Genomic DNA, 22,058 nt, shown 5'->3' with positions numbered 1-22,058 from the left:
TTGTTGAAGAAACGTTTCCCCACACAGTGGCTTCATCAGTCCAATACAAAGTAGAAATGGGTAAGGAGAGGAGGAGATTGAGGTAATCAGTCCCTCAGCTTGGAATCAATGTGTTCTGTCCATCACTCTTGTAGGAAGTGCAGCATAGAGCCAGAGAGGTGGCTTATATACTGCAGTCAGGTGAGTCGAAGCAGGAGGAGGTGGGATCACAGTGGGACCTTCCACTAGTATTAAGTAGGTCATTGTTCAAAGGTTGGACAAGTGTTGAAGAAGTCTTTGTCCCAAGATCCCTCTCTGGCCTGCAAGAGTGATGGACTAAACACATCTATTCCAAGCTGAAGGACTGATTACCTCAATCTCCTCCTCTCCTTACCCATTTCTACTCTGTATTGGACAGATGAAGCCACTGTGTGGTGAAACGTTTCTTCAATAAAGCTTCCCGTATGTTGTATATGTGTCTCAATTCTTCATTTTTGATATTGTTTTAATGTCACCTTTGCACCATTTATAGCATTTTTGGTATATTTTTAAATGCTCATACAGTAGTGTACTGTATATTGTAATAAACTGAAGAGAGGAAATGAGCTCTAACATGCATTTTTTAGGTATGCAAACTGGTCAGAGAGCCCGTCGTAAGTCCGAGTCATCTGTAAATGTGTGCGTTGCTAAGTGAGGAGAGGCCGTATTACGAAATGTTTTGGATGAACGTACAGGGTAGCGCTCACTTAGTGAGAAACAAAGTCAGACTGAGTCAGAATGCGTGGGATGCTTTGTGTAGGCATGGGCAAGCAGATGCATTTGGTACGGCGGACCATTGTCAACTCTACAAAAACTGAGTGGATGTACAAAAACTGGGACAAAATTTTGATGAAAAAGCAATTGAAAACCGAATTCTGTAAAACCAGGGCATACAAAAACTGATGTTCCACTGCATTCATTATTCATCTCAAAGAACTACATAGCCATTTGGTGTTTTATACAATAGATAAAATAATGTAAATGCTTTGTTTTGGAATGCCTGTCATTAAGAATGTTTTTGTGTGTGCAGGTGTGATGGCATCGGTCCGTGTGACGTCACTGGAGGTGCCAGTACATGCAGTTCGTTACTCCAACCAGACACTCACCTGTCAATATGACCTGGGCAACCGCAAACTCTACTCCATCAAGTGGTACCACAATATGGAAGAATTTTTCAGGTACTGGTAATGCTTAGCAATTTGCAGTTAACTTTATGCTCATAAACAATCCTAAATTATAGCAAGTGCTGAATATGTTTTTCTTTATGTTCCCTGCTAGCACTATTCCGTGTTTTTTTTTTTTTTCACTTAATAAACGGTACTGCTCTTAATAACTTATACTGATACTTGTATGGACTGATTACTTAAGGTTAATGTTGGAAATACTGTACAGTAGTCCCCTCAAATTTATGGGGGTTACGTTCCAAGACCACCCGCGAATTTGGAAAAACCACGAATTCTCGATGTGGTTAAAAATGCCTATAAATGCCTATTTTTATAGTTTAAACCCTAAATATGCCCCCAAAACACTTAAATTTCAAACTCAGCTTCATACATCACCCTTAAAAAAAAATGTGAAGATAAACCTGTACATAATACTGTACTGCTATGTCTCCCACAGTGCTAGAGTGTAAAATACTGATGTTACCCCTATATGTACTGTAATTCATGCAACCCTGTTTTCTTTGGTATACGTATGGTAAATTTACAGTAATAATTTAATTTAGTAAAAATAAAGTTAAATGTACGGGTTATTATTTATTTTTTATTATCACACTGGCTGATTCCCACCAAGGCAGGGTGGCCTGAAAAAGAAAAACTTTCACCATCATTCACTCCATCACTGTCTTGCCAGAAGGGTGCTTTACACTACAGTTTTTAAACTGCAACATTAACACCCCTCCTTCAGAGTGCAGGCACTGTACTTCCCATCTCCAGGACTCAAGTCCAGCCTGCCGGTTTCCCTGAACCCCTTCATAAATGTTACCCTGCTCACACTCCAACAGCACGTCAAGTATTAAAAACCATTTGTCTCCATTCACTCCTATCAAACACGCTCACGCATGCCTGCTGGAAGTCCAAGCCCCTCGCACACAAAACCTCCTTTACCCCCTCCCTCCAACCTTTCCTAGGCTGACCCCTACCCTGCCTTCCTTCCACTACAGACTGATACACTCTTGAAGTCACTCTGTTTCGCTCCATTCTCTCTACATGTCCGAACCACCTCAACAACCCTTCCTCAGCCCTCTGGACAACAGTTTTGGTAATCCCGCACCTCCTCCTAACTTCCAAACTACGAATTCTCTGCATTATATTCACACCACACATTGCCCTCAGACATGACATCTCCACTGCCTCCAGCCTTCTCCTCACTGCAACATTCATCACCCATGCTTCACACCCATATAAGAGCATTGGTAAAACTATACTCTCATACATTCCCCTCTTTGCCTCCAAGGACAAAGTTCTTTGTCTCCACAGACTCCTAAATGCACCACTCACCCTTTTCCCCTCATCAATTCTATGATTCACCTCATCTTTCATAGACCCATTCGCTGACGCATCCACTCCCAAATATCTGAATACATTCACCTCCTCCATACTCTCTCCCTCCAATCTGATATCCAATCTTTCATCACCTAATCTTTTTGTTATCCTCACAACCTTACTCTTTCCTGTATTCACTTTTAATTTTCTTCTTTTGCACACCCTACCAAATTCATCCACCAATCTCTGCAACTTCTCTTCAGAATCTCCCAAGAGCACAGTGTCATCAGCAAAGAGCAACTGTGACAACTCCCACTTTATGTGTGATTCTTTATCTTTTAACTCCACGCCTCTTGCCAAGACCCTCGCATTTACTTCTCTTACAACCCCATCTATAAATATATTAAACAACCACGGTGACATCACACATCCTTGTCTAATGCCTACTTTTACTGGGAAATAATTTCCCTCTTTCCTACATACTCTAACTTGAGCCTCACTATCCTCGTAAAAACTCTTCACTGCTTTCAGTAACCTACCTCCTACACCATACACCTGCAACCTCTGTCACATTGCCCCCCTATCCACCCTGTCATACGCCTTTTCCAAATCCATAAATGCCACAAAGACCTCTTTAGCCTTATCTAAATACTGTTCACTTATATGTTTCACTGTAAACACCTGGTCTACACACCCCCTACCTTTCCTAAAGCCTCCTTGTTAATCTGCTATCCTATTCTCCGTCTTACTCTTAATTCTTTCAATAATAACTCTACCATACACACTTTACCAGGTATACTCAACAGACTTATCCCCCTATAATTTTTGCACTCTCTTTTATCCACTTTGCCTTTATACAAAGGAACTATGCATGCTCTCTGCCAATCCCTAGGTACCTTACCCTCTTCCATACATTTATTAAATAATTGCACCAACCACTCCAAAACTATATCCCCACCTGCTTTTAACATTTCTATCTTTATCCCATCAATCCCGGCTGCCTTACCCCCTTTCATTTTACCTACTGCCTCACAAACTTCCCCCACACTCACAACTGGCTCTTCCTCACTCCTACAGGATGTTATTCCTCCTTGCCCTATACACGAAATCACAGCTTCCCTATCGTCATCAACATTTAACAATTCCTCAAAATATTCCCTCGATCTTCCCAATACCTCTAACTCTCCATTTAATAACTCTCCTCTCCTATTTTTAACTGAAAAATCCATTTGTTCTCTAGGCTTCCTTAACTTGTTAATCTCACTCCAAAACTTTTTCTTATTTTCAACAAAATTTGTTGATAACATCTCACCCACTCTCTCATTTGCTCTCTTTTTACATTGCTTCACCACTCTCTTAACCTCTCTCTTTTTCTCCATATACTCTTCCCTCCTTGCATCACTTCTACTTTGTAAAAACTTCTCATATGCTAACTTTTTTTCCCTTACTACTCTCTTTACATCATCATTCCACCAATTGCTCCTCTTCTCTCCCACACCCACTTTCCTGTAACCACAAACTTCTGCTGAACACTCTAACACTACATTTTTAAACCTACCCCATACCTCTTCGACCCCATTTCCTATGCTCTCATTAGCCCATCTATCCTCCAATAGCTGTTTATATCTTACCCTAACTGCCTCCTCTTTTAGTTTATAAACCTTCACCTCTCTCTTCCCTGATGCTTCTATTCTCCTTGTATCCCATCTACCTTTTACTCTCAGTGTAGCTACAACTAGAAGGTGATCTGATATATCTGTGGCCCCTCTATAAACATGTACATCCTGAAGTCTACTCAACAGTCTTTTATCTACCAATACATAATCCAACAAACTACTGTCATTTTGCCGTACATCATATCTTGTATACTTATTTATCCTCTTTTTCTTAAAATATGTATTACCTATAACTAAACCCCTTTCTATACAAAGTTCAATCAAAGGACTCCCATTATCATTTACACCTGGCACCCCAAACTTACCTACCACACCCTCTCTAAAAGCTTCTCCTACTTTAGCATTCAGATCCCCTACCACAATTACTCTCTCACTTGGTTCAAAGGCTCCTATACATTCACTTAACATCTCCCAAAATCTCTCTCTCTCCTCTACATTCCTCTCTTCTCCAGGTGCATACATGCTTATTATGACCCACTTTTCGCAACCAACCTTTACTTTAATCCACATAATTCTTGTATTTACACATTCATATTCTCTTTTCTCCTTCCATAACTGATCCTTCAACATTACTGCTACCCCTTCCTTTGCTCTAACTCTCTCAGATACTCCAGATTTAATCCCATTTATTTCCCCCCGCCGAAACTCCCCTACCCCCTTCAGCTTTGTTTCGCTTAGGGCCAGGACATCCAACTTCTTTTCCTTCATAACATCAGCAATCACCTGTTTCTTGTCATCCGCACTACATCCACGCACATTCAAGCATCCCAGTTTTATAAAGTTTTTCTTCTTCTCTTTTTTATGGTAAATGTCTACAGGAGAAGGGGTTACTAGCCCATTGCTCCCGGCATTTTAGTCGCCTCATACAACACGCATGGCTTACGGAGGAAAGATTCTTTTCCACTTCCCCATGGACAATAGAAGAAATAAAGAAGAACAAGAGCTATTTAGAAAAAGGAGAAAAACCTAGATGTATGAATATATATATGCATGTACGTGTCTGTGAAGTGTGACCAAAGTGTAAGTAGGAGTAGCAAGATATCCCTGTTATCTAGCGTGTTTATGAGACAGAAAAAGAAACCAGCAATACTACCATCATGCAAAACAGTTACAGGTTTCTGTTTCACAGTCATCTGGCAGGACGGTAGTACTTCCCTGGGTGGTTGCTGTCTACCAACCTACTACCTGAGACCAACCTACTACCTACTAAATTTACAGTAATAATTTAATTTAGTAAAAATAAAGTTAAATGTACGGGTATGCACCAATAATGAATGATACCAACTGAGAAGAAGTGAATCAACAATAAATGCAAGCAAGGGAAAATTATGTTCTAATTTGGTGACTAATTTTACAGGTTTTTCTCTCTATAGAGAGTCAGGTCTAGGAAATTGTTGATGTAGCAAAGAGATTGCCAGGTGAGGAATTTGAAGAATTGGAGCCAGAATATGTGAATGAAGTCTTAGAAGACTATGAGGAAGTAAGAACTGCAGATGAAATGCTGAAAGGAGCTCAGTTCCCAAATAGAAAGGAGATGGATAATGACAGAGCATAAGAAGAGCCTGCAGACAAATAGTTAATATTGCAACAGTTACATGAGCACTTCCATGCTATTGGTAAAATTGCAAACTTTTTCACTAAAGAGGACCCTGACACATATAGAAGCACTTTTCTGAAGTGGGGTCTTGAATAGCTGATGATGCCTTACCATCAGCTTTATAAAATACTTCAGGGGTAAAACAGATATGCAGTACAGAATACCCCAGCAATCCAGTACAAGTATCATCTAATGATAGCTCTGCATTGATATTATTCTAAGAACTTCAGCTATCCACCTTGGCTCACTAGAACCAAGCTATCTTTCTCAATGCCTTTCAAGAGCATCAACATGCATCAACAACCAGAATTTAAAATAAGAAACAACTGTTTAATATAATGTTTTAAACACATTCTGGCCACAAAATAGAGCGAAACACCAACGTCAAAGACCTGGGAGTGATCATGTCAGAGGATCTCACCTTCAAGGACCATAACATTGTATCAGTCGCATCTGCTAGAAAAATGACAGGATGGATAATGAGAACCTTCAAAACTAGGGAGGCCAAGCCCATGATGACACTCTTCAGGTCACTTGTTCTATCTAGGCTGGGATATTGCTGCACACTAACAGCACCTTTCAAGGCAGGTGAAATTGTTGCTGACCTAGAAAATGTACAGAGAACCTTCACGGTGCGCATAACGGAGATAAAACACCTCAATTACTGGGAGCGCTTGAGGTTCCTAAACCTGTATTCGCTGGAATGCAGGTGGGAGAGATACATGATTATATACACCTGGAAAATCCTAGAGGGACTAGTACCGAACTTGCACACGAAAATCACTCACTACGAAAGCAAAAGACTTGGCAGACGATGCAACATCCCCCCAATGAAAAGCAGGGGTGTCACTAGCACGTTAAGAGACAATACAATAAGTGTCGGGCCCGAGACTGTTCAACTGCCTCCCAGCATACATAAGGGGGATTACCAACAAACCCCTGGCAGTCTTCAAGCTGGCACTGGACAAGCACCTAAAGTCGGTTCCTGACCAGCCGGGCTGTGGCTCGTACGTTGGTTTGCGTGCAGCCAGCAGCAACAGCCTGGTTGATCAGGCTCTAATCCACCAGGAGGCCTGGTCACAGACCGGGCCGCGGGGGCGTTGACCCCCGGAACTCTCTCCAGGTAAACTCCAGGTAATATGTTTTGTATTGTATTTTAGTGTACTTGTAGTTCAGTGATGTACACCTCATCTGACTATAATTATATTATTAGTTTTTTTGGGGGAGGGGGTTGATTTTGAAGGTACAATATATAAAATGTAACTATATTTTCCATACATTCTTCAATGAAGTTAACACTATTTTGACTAACATACTGTTTTTGGGAACATAACTGCTGTATTAATCAGTGGTCAGTTGTGTTATTATGAGTCATGTAAAACTTGTTGATGGTTAACCCTTAAATGGTCCAAACGTATATATACGTTTTCTCGCATAGCGCAATGAATTTTTTGAGAAAAAAAAATTTTTTTTTTTTTAATAGAAAAAAGAGCATATGGAACCCAGGCATCCCCAATTTTTTTCATATGGTGCACAGTGAGTGTGCACACCCATTCTCTCATGTCTAGGCGACTCAGGCTTATCGTGGCAATGTTGAATGAATGACAAAGAAAACGTATATATACGTTTGGGGCGCTACGCAAGAGAACGTATATATACTTTTGGACAGTTTAAGGGTTAAAATATTATTAAGAATAAATAGTAATGTACAGTGTACCCCCGGTTAATGATATTTTTTCACTCCAGAAGTATGTTCAGGTGCCAGTACTGACTGAATTTGTTCCCATAAGGAATATTGTGAAGTAGATTAGTCCATTTCAGACCCCCAAACATACACGTACAAACGCACTTACATAAATACACTTACATAATTGGTCGCATTCGGAGGTAATCGTTATGCGGGGGTCCACTGTATATTGCAGGTGTTCATTTAATGTATAAAGCAAGTGGAAATGGTAATAAAGGTATTTTCTCTCAGGTACATGCCAGAAGAGAGCCCATCCATGGAAATGTTCAACAACTCCAATGTTAAAGTTATCGTAAGTAGTCCAGTTAAATCTTGTTAACTGTATTCACACTTACTACTGTGTATACTTATACAGAACACTCAATGTAAAAATTAACCCAATGCTCAGACTCTTCTTGGAGAGCTGCAGCAGAACATATACATAACACAAGAAACAAGTATCTCTTTGATATATCTGTTTGATTCAACCTACAGGAGGACCTCTCTTATACAGCAGGTTAGGTTCCAGGCAACTGCTATAAAGTGAAAATTACTGTAAAGTGAAACAACCTTTTTTCACTTTCAGATGCATAAAAAAGCCTGATGTTTACACTGTACTCACCTAATTGTGGTTGCAGGGGTCGAGACTCAGCTCCTGGCCCCACCTCTTCACTGAGTGCTACTAGGTCCTCTCTCTCCCTGCTCCATGAGCTTTATCATACCTTGTCTTAAAGCTATGTATGGTTCCTGCCTCCACTACCTCACTTGCTAGGCTATTGCACTTCCTGACTACTCTATGACTGAAGAAATACTTCCTAACATCCCTTTGACTCATCTGGGTCTTCAATTTCCAATTGTCACCCCTTGTTTCTGTGTCCCATCTCTGAAACATCCTGTCTCTGTCCACCTTGTCTATTCCATGCAGTATTTTGTATGTCGTTACCATGTCTCCCATAACCCTCCTGTCCTCCAGTGTCATCAGTCCGATTTCCCTTAACCTTTCTTCATAGAACATTCCCCTTAGCTCTGGAACTAACCTTGTCACAAACCTTTGCACTTTCTCTAATTTCTTGATGTGCTTGATCAAGTATAAGTTCCAAGCAGGTGCTGCATACTCCAGTATGGGCCTGACGTACACGGTGTACAGTGTCTTGAACAATTCCTTACTAAGGTATCGGATCGCTGTTCTCAGGTTTGCCAGGCGCCCATATGCTGCAGCAGTTATCTGGTTGATGTGTACTTCCGGAGACATGCTCGGTGTTATACTCACCCCAAGATCTCTCTAATTGAGCGAGGTTTGCAGTCTTTGGCCACCTAGCCTATACTCCATCTGCGGTCTTCTTTGCCCTTCCCCGATCTTCATGACTTTGCACTTGGCGGGGTTAAATTTGAGAAGCCAGTTGCTGGACCAGGTGTCCAGCCTGTTCAGGTCTCTCTCAAGTCCTGCCTGATCGTCATCTGATTTAATTCTCCTCATTAACTTTACATCATCTGCAAACAGGGACACTTCTGAGTCTAACCCTTCCATCATGTCATTCACATATACCAAAAATAGCACTGGTCCTAGGACCGACCCGTGGGACCCCGCTCGTTACAGGTGCCCACTGTGATACCTCATCACGTACCATGACTTGTTGTTGCCTCCATGTCAGGTATTCTCTGAGCCATTGCAGTGCCCTTTATGTTATATGCACCTGATCCTCCAGCTTCTACACTAATCTCTTGTGAGGAACTGTCAAAGGCCTTCTTGCAGTCCAAGAAGATGCAGTCAACCCACCCCTCCCTCTCGTGCCTTACTTCTGTTACTTTATCATAAAACTCCAGAAGGTTTGTGACACAGGATTTGCCTTCCATAAATCCGTGCTGGTTGACGTTTATACTCTTGTTCCGTTCCAGGTACTCCACCACTCTCCTGATAATCGTCTCCATGACTTTGCATACTATACACATCAATGACACTGGTCTGTAGTTTACTGCCTCTTTTCTGTCTCCTTTTTTAAAAATGAGAACTACATTTGCCATCTTCCATACCTCAGGTAGTTGCCCAGTTTCAAGGGATGTGTTGAAGATTGTGGTTAGTGGCATACACAGCATTTCTGCTCCCTCTCTAAGGACCCACGGGGAGATGTTGTCCGGTCCCATTGCCTTTGAGGTATCATTGTCCCTTAGCAGCTTCTTCTCTTCTTCCTCAGTTGTATGTATATCATCCAACACTTGTTGGTATATTCCTTGCTGGTGTCCCCCTCTGTTCTGTCCTCCCAGAGGCCTTTCTGTCTTCACTGTAAATACTTCCTTAAATCTCATGTTGAGCTTCTCACATACCTCTTGATCGTTTCTTGTGAGTTCCCCACCTTCTTTCCTCAGCCTGAACACCTGGTCTTTGACTGTTGTCTTCCTCCTAATGTGGCTATACAGCAGTTTTGGGTCAGACTTGACTTTTGATGCTATGTTGTTTTTGTACTGTCGCTGGGCCTCCCTCCTTATCTTTGCACATTCGTTTCTGGCTCTTTGACTAATCTCTTTATTTTCCTGGGTCCTTTGCCTCCTGTACCTTTTCCATTCTCTGGTGCACTTAGTTTTTGCCTCCCTACACCTTCGGGTAAACCAAGGACTCGCTTTGGTCTTCCCATTATTTCTATTGCCCTTGGGAAGAAACCTTTCCTCTGCCTCCTTGCATTTTGTTGTTACATATTCTATCATCTCGTCTATTTACTTTCCTACCAGTTCTCTGTCCCACTGAATCTCCTGCAGGAAGTTCCTCATACCTGTGTAGTCATATACAGTGGACCCCCGGTTAACGATTTTAATCCGTGCAAGAGGGGTAATCGTTATGCGAAATAATCGTTATGTGAATGAATTTTCCCCATAAGAAATAATGGAAATAAAATTAATCCGTGCAAGACACCCAAAAGTATGAAAAAAAAATTTTTTTACCACATGAAATGTTAATTTTAATACACACAAACTGAAAAAGGCATGCACACTTACATGACACTTACTTTTATTGAAGATCTGGTGATGATTGATGGGATGGGAGGAGGGGAGAGCATTATCTTCTTACTGTTTAGAAGGGGAATCCCCTTCCATTAGGACTTGAGGTAGCAAGTCCTTTTCCGGGGTTACTTCCCTTCTTCTTTTAATGCCACTAGGACCAGCTTGAGAGTCACTGGACCTCTGTCGCACAACAAATCTGTCCATAGAGCTCTGTACCTCCCGTTCCTTTACGATTTGTCTAAAATGGGCCACAACATTGTCATTGAAATAGTCACCAGCACGGCTTGCAACAGCTGTGTCAGGGTGATTTTCATCCATAAAGGTTTGCAGTTCAACCCACTGTGCACACATTTCCTTAATTTTTGAAGTAGGCACAATGGATTCCACAACTGGCATAGGCTTCTCAGGGTTAGCCCCAAACCCTTCAAAATCTTTCTTAATTTCCATACTAATTCTCACCCTTTTTACCACAGGGTTGGCACTAGAAGCTTTCTTGGGGCCCATGGTCACTTATTTTCCAGAAACAGCACCGAAAACACTGTAATAATACGAAATATTCCGATTGTATGCTTGGATGTTATTGCGGAGGCTGGCTGGTAAACAATGCCACCGGCGGAACATGTGAGCGTGGCTCAGGCCGCACATTGGAAGCGTCTCGGACGAAAATCGGTAAGCGGGTTTTTAAGCGGTATGCGAGGCAAAATTTTTGCAATTAAAGTAAGCGGTATGCGAAATAATCGCTATGTGATGCCATCGTTATGCGGGGGTCCACTGTATTAATTGAGCAATAGAGCTAGGCCTAAAAAATGCATACTCATTTCACATTTTACTTACCTTAAAATATTTCAAGGGTCCTCATGGCACAATGAAAAGCATGCTGGAATTCTAATCTAGAGGTTTTGGGTTTGACTCCCACTGGGGACAGCAGGATGCCATGGGTTGCATTATTATAAGTGAGGATAGCAACAGTGGCGGCTAACTCCATACATGGTCTCAGAAATACACTTCACATGATCTGTGTGGTAAATAAGCCATCACAATAACAGGGGAAACAATAGCTGGTGCTCAGTCCCCCCTGACCACCACGGAACATTCAGTGCTGTTCTGAGAATGCAATAATTCCGGAACTGTATCAACATAAGATCAAATATTTCCTTTTAAAGTCAATACCTGACCAACTGGGCTGTGGTTTGCATGTCAGGTATTAGCATAGAGTGAGTGGTGAATATATATTTTATAGGAAGTCTGAGTAAATGAATGAGTATAGTTGAAAATAGATGTATTAATGAAAAGCCATTAAAGTTGATTGCTGTAGAGTGGGCCTGCCTGTATTTAGAAGCTCCATACAGATAAAAGCCCCTAATAAATAGGACTCTTGTATTATTGTGACAAAAAATTATTACAGTACAGCCTCTCCTCACTTTACGACCGAGTTCTGTTCCTAAGATCATGTCGGTAAACGAATTCATCACTAAGTGAGGAGCATACTGTAATGGTAGTGGGTTTGTATCAACCATCTTTAATATTGTTTTAATGTCATCTTTGCACTATTTATAACATTTCTGACATATTCTTAAATGCTTATAAAGTAATGTACTGTATATTGTATATTGCTCTAATATACATTATTTAGGTATGTATACTGGTCAGAGAGCTGTAGTAAGTCCAAGGCACCGTTAAACGAGTACGTCGCTAAGTGAGGAGAGGCTGTATAACTAAAACTGGCATAGATTTAAGGATGTAATGTGCAGCAAAAGTTTGTGGTTATATGAGGGTGGGTACAAGAGGAAAAAAGGAGATGTGATAAAAGGAGGTGTAATATATGTAGGGTAAAAGTATTATCTAGAGGGCTGAAGAGGGGTTGTTGAGATGGTTCAGACATTTAGAGAGGATGGAACAAAATAGAATTACTTGCAGAGTGTTTAAATCTGTAGTAGAAGGAAGACAGAGTATGGGCCATCCTAGGAAAGATTGGAAGGAGAGAGTAAAGGAGGTTTTGTGTATGAGGGCCTTAGACTTCCAGCAAGCATGTGTGAGCATGTTAGATGGGAGTGAGTGAAGGCAAGTGGTTTTTATGACTTTATATGCTGTTGAAGTGTGAGCAAAATAACATTTATGAAGGGATTCAGAGAAACCAGTTAGACAGACTTGAGTCCTGGACAGAGGCATTGCTAGAGTTGGTGTCACCTGGGGTGGAATATCTGGTGTCACCCGGGACAGCATGAAATTTAAGGGCGGGGGGATGGGGGGGTAAACTCCAGTTATGTCACTGCTGCATGACCAGTGACTAATGTTTAGCAATAAGAATGTTTAAGGGCCATAAACTGAACAGGAGAATACTTTTCAACTTTATTAATGATAAAATAAATAATCGTAGTATTATTGAGGAAACAAACTCAAATACCACTTTGAGTACAGCCAACAGATCCTACATTTATTCACCATCAACAGTGCAAAAACAAAAAACAAACAAAAAAAAAAACTAGAAAATTAAGAAAAACATTGCAATATCAGAGAAACAATAGTTCCGATTTAACCTTGATTGAGTACAGGTAACATCTCAGTGAATCAGATCTTACATTTCCTTGGCTTCAGTTATGCAAAATCATCTATCACATTGTCAAAATCAATGATTTTCCCTATATAGGCTTATTTGTACTTTTTTAATATATAATAGGCTATATAAAAACGAAGGATTCTTGTCTTATGTTGCTGCAGCACTGTTTTGTGCATTAGTGTCGCATTCTTTAGAGGTTCTATGGTGTCACCCCCCCCTAAATGGTGTCACCTGGGGTGCCCCCCCTGCCCCCCCTTATGATGCCTCTGGTCCTGGAGATAGAAGGTACAGTGCCTGTGCTCTGGAGTGGTGGAGATATGTTGCAGTTTTTGAGCTAATATTAGTATGCCTCTGGCAAGACAGTGATGGAGTGAGTGATGATGAAAGTGTTTCTTCTTTTTTGGGTCACCCTGCCTCGGTGGGAAACAGCCGATGTTAAAAAAAAAAAATACAACTTTTATCTTATATAAATGATAATGTTTTGATTTCAGATGCATTTTAGAACATGCAGTGTGTGTGTGTGTGTGTGTATGTATGTATATATATATATATATATATATATATATATATATATATATATATATATATATATATATATACACCTACCATCCGACTTACGACCTGCTTGACTTACGACCACTCAACTTACGACTGTGTTTTTTATGCCAAATTTTTGGGAAATAAACAACTATTTGTGTTGTACACAGTGTTTATCCTAAACCTTACAGTATAAAATACAGTACTAACAACATAAAAAGTAAAGTAAAACATGAAATACCAAAATAAAACAATAAAATAAAGTCATTACAAAAATGTTTTGTTGATATTCAGTAGTAAAGTTCGACTTACGACCATTTCGACTTACGACTGGTTTCTCGGAACCGAACTCGGTCGTAAGTCGGATGGTATGTGTATATATATATATATATATATATATATATATATATATATATATATATATTTATACATGGGGTTGTAAGAGAAGTAAATGCGAGGGTCTTGGCAAGAGGCGTGGAGTTAAAAGATAAAGAATCACACATAAAGTGGGAGTTGTCACAGTTGCTCTTTGCTGATGACACTGTGCTCTTGGGAGATTCTGAAGAGAAGTTGCAGAGATTGGTGGATGAATTTGGTAGGGTGTGCAAAAGAAGAAAATTGAAAGTGAATACAGGAAAGAGTAAGGTTATGAGGATAACAAAAAGATTACGTGATGAAAGATTGGATATCAGATTGGAGGGAGAGAGTATGGAGGAGGTGAATGTATTCAGATATTTGGGAGTGAACGTGTCAGCGGATGGGTCTAGGAAAGATGAGATGAATCATAGAATTGATGAGGGGAAAAGGGTGAGTGGTGCACTTAGGAGTCTGTGGAGACAAAGAACTTTGTCCTTGGAGGCAAAGAGGGGAATGTAAGAGAGTATAGTTTTACCAACGCTCTTATATGGGTGTGAAGCATGGGTGATGAATGTTGCAGCGAGGAGAAGGCTGGAGGCAGTGGAGATGTCATGTCTGAGAGCAATGTGTGGTGTGAATATAATGCAGAGAATTCGTAGTTTGGAGGTTAGGAGGAGGTGCGGGATTACCAAAACTGTTGTCCAGAGGGCTGAGGAAGGGTTGTTGAGGTGGTTCGGACATATGGAGAGAATGGAGCAAAGCAGAATAACTTCAAGAGTGTATCAGTCTGTAATGGAAGGAAGGCGGGGTAGGGGTCGGCCTAGGAAAGGTTGGAGGGAGGGGGTAAAGGAGGTTTTGTGTGCGAGGGGCTTGGACTTCCAGCAGGCATGCGTGAGCGTGTTTGATAGGAGTGAATGGAGACAAATGGTTTTTAATACTTGACGTGCTGTTGGAGTGTGAGCAGGGTAACATTTATGAAGGGGTTCAGGGAAACCGGCAGGCCGGACTTGAGTCCTGGAGATGGGAAGTACAGTGCCTGCACTCTGAAGGAGGGGTGTTAATGTTGCAGTTTAAAAACTGTAGTGTAAAGCACCCTTCTGGCAAGACAGTGATGGAGTGAATGATGGTGAAAGTTTTTCTTTTTCGGGCCACCCTGCCTTGGTGGGAATCGGCCAGTGTGATAATAATAGTAAAATATATATATATATTATATGTATATATATATATATATATATATATATATACGTATATATATATATATATATATATATATATATATATATATATATATATATATATATATATATATATATATATATATATATATATATATATATATGAAGGTACCACCTCTAGAACTGTTATGGGGACCCTCATCCTCAGAGAAAAGAATAAACTTGCTTCAGGGAAAACTCAAGATTCTCCCTGAAGCTGTTTGAAAATTTTCTCCTACCACCCCCTATATTATGTATATATATTTTATTTAAAGACAAAATACTTTGACAAAACATTCACAAAAATATGATACAAAGTAAAACAACATAGGTAACTCAGAGCTACATCTCGAATACTTCGTCCAGCTCCCCTGCGGTGGGCCGCGTGCCCAGAATGCTGCAGGCATTTCCTCTCTGGATCGCAACACTGAGTCTCTGAAAGAGGAAGCTGGTCGCCCTGTGGTCCTTGGTTTTTATGATGAGCTTTTCACCCAGCTCTTTGAGGAACTTTAGAGCACACTTGCCCCATGCTCCAAGGGTCTCCGACCCTATTGGAATGAAGTTATAGCAAGGGGGAAGGTCTTCATATTTTCGGATCTTCTGGGTCTCCCTGTGGCTGGCAGCTCCACCCCCTTCCACTACAGAGTATGGCAAGTAGGTGTCTGCCAATGTGGCAGCACAGGTGTAGTCCCAGGCAATCTGCTTTCCATCCTTCCAGGGTAGCATAGTGGCTCCATCAGGACGCTTTTGACTTCCATCAGACCTCTGTACTTGGGGTTCCCGTTGAGCTGGGCAACGGGCTGTGGCGAGGCTTCTCTTTATTATGTCATTGATCTCCTCATGTCTGGCATACTTCCCTTCTGCTGTGTGGCACACGAGACCATGGAGTCCGAATTGATCAGCTGTCGCCCTGCCGCAAATACACCTATGTTCGGTGAGGATGGGGGCGGCTAGGCGAAGAGCAACACCAATCCGAATGGCCTGTGGGTCGAGACGGGTGCCCAGGGAGGAATTGGGAACAGCTAACAGGAAATCTCCTGAGTGTGGTGCCTTCACTGCCAGGAGACGAGCTTTGTTCTTTCCTGAAGCATTGGAGAGCATTGTGTTGGCGATTTTTTCCATGATCGGTTTGTCCCAGTGGGACTGTTTATGCTGTTTGGGAGGAGCTGGTCTACTGGAGGAGTCTGTAAGGGTATATATATGTGTATATATATATATATATATATATATATATATATATATATATATATATATATAGATATATATATATATATATAGATATATATACACACACAGTAGGGCCCCGCTTTACGGCGTTTCGCTTTACAGCGTTCCGTTAATACGGCGATGTCAAATTATAACCAAAATTTGCTATATGGCAAGCGGTCTTTCAAATATGGCGCCCCCACCCGGTTTGTTTACATTCTCCATGAATGTCACGAAATGTCAGGAAATTTTGCAAAATTTCAAGTGTTTTAAAGTTACTGTGTATTTTATATGTACTCTGATAATTATAATTATGTGTACCTGTACCTAAATATACTTACACACTGTGCTGGTGTGCAGGTACACATTAAAATCGCTAAGTCTCTCTCTACTCATGACGCCAATACTACGTAATAATAATCACTCTTGGGCACACTAAATGTCTTATTTTACATTATTATAGGCATTTTCATTAATCCATCTATGTTATTTTCCTCAAAATTATATATGAAACCCGTTACATAGCATATAAACATGATGCATACACTCACAGAATAAAAATTGATGTAAACATGAGATTTGTTTACAAAGCAGCTGTGTAGGTAGTGTCGGAAGAATTACGTTTTCTCTAGTCAAACTGGAGGATAACTGTAGAAAAATATTCTTTTCGTATGCCTTTACTCTATATATAGCAATTCACGACCCTTGTGGGTTTAGTGCTTTTTATAATAATAATAATAATAATATTATTATTATTATTATTATTATTATTATTATTATTATTATTATTATTATTATTATTATCTTCATTCACTCTAAAAATGGTGTGTTGCTGTTTGTTTATTCTGTACTAACTTGTACAACTTGTACACAATATAAGAGTATTTGTATTGTGAGGTAATTATTTTTATAATAAAAAAATATTGAGGTAAATGTTTTACAAACTCTTACAAACGTACGTGAATGAACTAAAAGTAGACACATATTAATACGTATTTATTTCGCCTGACCAAGTGATTGCCCACTACCTGTTCAGTTTGTGTTCTTACATTGTCTCAACTCTGTATCTCATTCTTTCTCTCATTTACTCTTTCGTTAACTAGTTGGCTCTCATTGACAATGGCGTCTAAGGTTAGCTGTGATAAAAAGAGAAGTCGTAAGCCTCTTGCTTTAGGTGCCAAGTTAGAGGATGATGGTGTGCCATTCTGATTTTATTTAATAAACACCCTGCCACTCACCTCTCACACATTAATATTAATATTTTAAGGTAAGTAATAAGTGTACTCTGTGCGTATCTTACCTTTTATTGTGTTTTTAATGCCTATTTCTATTGCTAACTTTGATGTTGGTAAGGGGCTCTTGATTTAGGGAATTGCATCTGTGCTCCAGTTCCCCAAATTAAGCCTGAATGCCTTCCACATCCCCCTCCCCAGGTGCTGTATAATCCTATGGGTTTAGCGCTTCCCCTTGATTATAATAATAATAATATTGCTAACTTAATATAAGTTAGTGTGAACTTGTTGTCTGGCATTTATTGCATATTTTATATGTGCTCTGATAATAATACTTGTAGAGCTGTGTGGTAGCCAGGTGGAGGGACAACATTACGTTTTCTCTGCTCAGCCATCAGAGAAAACGTGTATGAATCTGCGTTTGGCCCAGCCACTCCCCCACTTTGCTTTTGCTTACAATTTTCAGCATGAATTATTCATTACTTCTCCCTTCGTTTATGATGGCATCTAAAGGTAGTTGTTAGAAATGATTAAATTCAGTGAACAAGGTATGTTGATGTTAATAATATGGCTCTGGGCCACAGTGTAGGCACCCGGTAGGTGTAGCCCAAGTGGGCTACACCTACCAGCTACGCACACTGACTTCCTACAAATAAATGCTACTCACCTCTCTTCCTATATTAAGACTACACATATTTTAAGGTAAATAATGAGTGTACTGTACAGTATGTGCATTTTACCTCTCTAGGATGTTTTAAATATCATATATTAAGTATGAGACGGGGAGCCAGGGCTACCTACACCAGGGCTACCTGCACCTGACTTCTTACAAATAAATACTACTCACCTCTCTCCCTACATTAAGATTACAAATACTTTAAGATAAGTAATGAATGTACTGTGATTGTATTTTACTTTGTGTGTTTTTAATGGCTAGTTCTATTACTAACTTAATATAATTTAGTGTAAACTTGTTGTCTGGCATTTATATGCATTTATACATGGAAAAAATGGCGTTCTGCCTTCCGGTGATGTCTGCTTTCCAGCGACAGCCTGGAACCTAACCCGCCGTATAAGTGGGGCCCTACTGTATATATGTCTTAGACAGGGATGTGTAATGTCACCGTGGTTGTTTAATATATTTATAGATGGGGTTGTAAAAGAAGTAAATGCTAGGGTGTTCAGGAGAGGGGTGGGATTAAATTTTGGGGAATCAAATACAAAATGGGAATTGACACAGTTACTTTTTGCTGATGATACTGTACTTATGGGAGATTCTAAAGAACTTTTTGCTGATGATACTGTGTTTATGGGAGATTCTAAAGAGCTTTTTGCTGATGATACTGTGCTTATGGGAGATTCTAAAGAACTTTTTGCTGATGATACTGTGCTTATGGGAGATTCTAAAGAAAAATAGCAAAGGTTAGTGGTCGAGTTTGGGAGTGTGTGTAAAGGTAGAAAGTTGAAAGTGAACATAGAAAAGAGTAAGGTGATGAGGATATCAAATGATTTAGATAAAGAAAAATTGGATATCAAATTTGGGAGGAGGAGTATGGAGGAAGTGAATGTTTTCAGATATTTGGGAGCTGACGTGTCAGCGGATGGATTAATGAAGGATGAGGTTAATCATAGAATTGATGAAGGAAAAAAGGCGAGTGGTGCGTTGAGGTATATGTGGAGACAAAAAAATGTTATCTATGGAGGCAAAGAAGGGAATGTATGAAAGTATGGTAGTACCAACACTCTTATATGGGTGTGAAGCTTGGGTTGTAAATGCTGCAGTGAGGAGGCGGTTGGAGCAGTGGAGATGTCCTGTCTAAGGGCAATGTGTGGTGTAAATACCATGCAGAAAATTTGGAGTGTGGAATTAGGAGAAGGTGTGGGGTTAATAAAAGTATTAGTCAGAGGGCTGAAAAGGGGTTGTTGAAGTGGTTTGGTCATTTAGAGAGAATGGATCAAAGTAGAATGACATGGAGAGTGTATAAATCTGTAGGGGCAGGAAGGCGGGGTAGGGATCATCCTCGAAAAGGATGGAGGGAGGGGGTAAAGGAGGTTTTGTAGGCGAGGGGCTTGGACTTCCAGCAAGCGTGCGAGAGCGTGTTAGATAGGAGTGAATGGAGACGAATGATACTTGGGACCTGACGATCTGTTGGAGTGTGAGCAGGGTAATATTTAGTGAAGGGATTCAGGGAAACCGGTTATTTTCATATAGTCGGACTTGAGTCCTGGAAATGGGAAGTACAATGCCTGCACTTTAAAGGAGGGGTTTGGGATATTGGCAGTTTGGAGGGATATGTTGTGTATCTTTATACGTATATGCTTCTAAACTGTTGTATTCTGAGCACCTCTGCAAAAACAGTGATAATGTGTGAGTGTGGTGAATGTGTTGAATGATGATGAAAGTATTTTCTTTTTGGGGATTTTCTTTCTTTTTTGGGTCACCCTGCCTCGGTGGGAGACTGCCGACTTGTTGAAAAAAAAAAAAAATATATGTATGTATGTATGTATATATATATATATATATATATATATATATATATATATATATATACAGTGGACCCCCGGTTAACGATACTTTTTCACTCCAGAAGTATGTTCAGGTGCCAGTACTGACCGAATTTCTTCCCATAAGAAATATTGTGAAGTAGATTAGTCCATTTCAGACCCCCAAACATACACGTACAAATGCACTTACATAAATGCACTTACATAATTGGTCGCATTCGGAGGTAATCGTTATGCGGGGGTCCACTGTATATATAATATATATAATATATATATATAATGTATATATATAAATATATATATATATATATATATAATATATATATATAATATATATATATATATATATATATATATATATAATATATATATATATATATATATACAGTGGACCCCCGCATACCGTACGCATCGCATACCGTTCAATCCGCATACCGCTCGCTTTTATCGCAAAAATTTTGCCTCGCATACCGCCCAAAAACCCGCTCACCGCTCTTCGTCCGAGACGCGTCCAATGTGCGCCCTTAGCCAGCCTCACATGTGCCGCCGGTGGCATTGTTTACCAGCCAGCCTCCGCGGTAACATCCAAGCATACAATTGGAACATTTCGTATTATTACAGTGTTTTTGGTGATTTTTTCTGGAAAATAAGTGACCATGGGCCCCAAGAAAGCTTCTAGTGCCAACCCTACAGCAATAAGGGTGAGAATTACTATAGAGATGAAGAAAAAGATCATTGATAAGTATGAAAGTGGAGTGCGTGTCTCCGAGCTGGCCAGGTTGTATAATAAACCCCAATCAACCATCGCTACTATTGGTGGTACAGCTGCTGCTGCTGTTGTACCACCATCAGCTGCTGCTGCTGCTGTAGTACCATCTGCTGCTGCTGTAGCATCGTCTGCTGCTGCTGTAGCATCGTCTGCTGCTGCTGTAGCACTGTCAGCTGCTGCTGCTGTTGTACCACCGTCAGCTGCTGCTGCTGTAGTACCGTCTGCTGCTGCTGTAGTACCGTCTGCTGCTGCTGTAGCATCGTCTGCTGCTGCTGTATCACTGTCAGCTGCTGCTGCTGCTGCTGCTGCTGCTGCTGTAGCACCGTTGTTGGTGTGGCTTATTGAGAATACCAAGAAACAATTAACCCCAGAGGATTTGCCACCCAGGATAACCCAAAAAAGTCAGTGTCATCGAAGACTGTCTAACTTATTTCCATTGGGGTCCTTAATCTTGTCTCCCAGGATGCAACCCACACCAGTCGACTAACACCCAGGTGAACAGGGAAAAATGCCTGGAACTAGTGCTCATATTGGTGAATTTAAAGCCAGCAAAGGTTGGTTTGAGAGATTTAAGAATCGTAGTGGCATACACAGTGTGATAAGGCCTGTTCTGGAAGAAAATGCCAAACAGGACCTACAGTACTCAGGAGGAAAAGGCACTCCCAGGACACAGTGTCTCATCAGTCATTGCTGCATCTTCAATAAAGGTGTCATTTATTCTTCATTTAGTAGAGTAGTACATGCACAATATATATTGTGCATGTACTACTCTACTATTGTGCATGTATCCTTCTCTTTGTGTGTAGAAAAATGTATATTTCATGTGGTAAATTTTTTTTTTTCATACTTTTGGGTGTCTTGCACAGATTAATTTGATTTCCATTATTTCTTATGGGGAAAATTCATTCGCATACCGATCATTTCGCATAACAATCAGCCCTCTTGCACAGATTAAAGTCGCTATGCGGGGGCCCACTGTATATATATATATATATATATATATATATATATATATATATATATGTATGTATGTATGTATGTATGTATGTATGCATGTATGCATGCAATAAGATCACAGTAAACAGGTGATTTTAAAATATGCAAAACAACCACTGTGAAAGAGTAGTGAAATTCCAAGCGCTTTCGTGACTACTCACATTGTCAAGGAACTATGAAAGTAATAC

At 40.3% G+C, this 22,058-nt stretch overlaps 1 protein-coding gene across 2 annotated transcripts in view; it reads left to right on the top strand.

Moving 5' to 3' along the window:
- Positions 1-1,050: 1,050 nt before the first annotated feature.
- LOC128689082 (cell adhesion molecule 1) overlaps positions 1,051-22,058 on the top strand; it is a 109,223-nt gene continuing 88,215 nt past the window's right edge. For both annotated transcript variants that reach the window (XM_053777165.2, XM_053777164.2), the window contains exons 1-2: positions 1,051-1,196; positions 7,756-7,816. In XM_053777165.2, the coding sequence (XP_053633140.1) occupies positions 1,054-1,196; positions 7,756-7,816 (204 nt within the window). In that variant the 5' untranslated portion in view covers positions 1,051-1,053. The remainder of the gene's footprint in view (positions 1,197-7,755; positions 7,817-22,058) is intronic.

Source organism: Cherax quadricarinatus, chromosome 21 (genome assembly GCF_038502225.1).
Source record: "Cherax quadricarinatus isolate ZL_2023a chromosome 21, ASM3850222v1, whole genome shotgun sequence".
Lineage (NCBI taxonomy): Eukaryota > Metazoa > Arthropoda > Malacostraca > Decapoda > Parastacidae > Cherax > Cherax quadricarinatus.
This window is presented reverse-complemented; position numbering and strand designations above follow the sequence as displayed.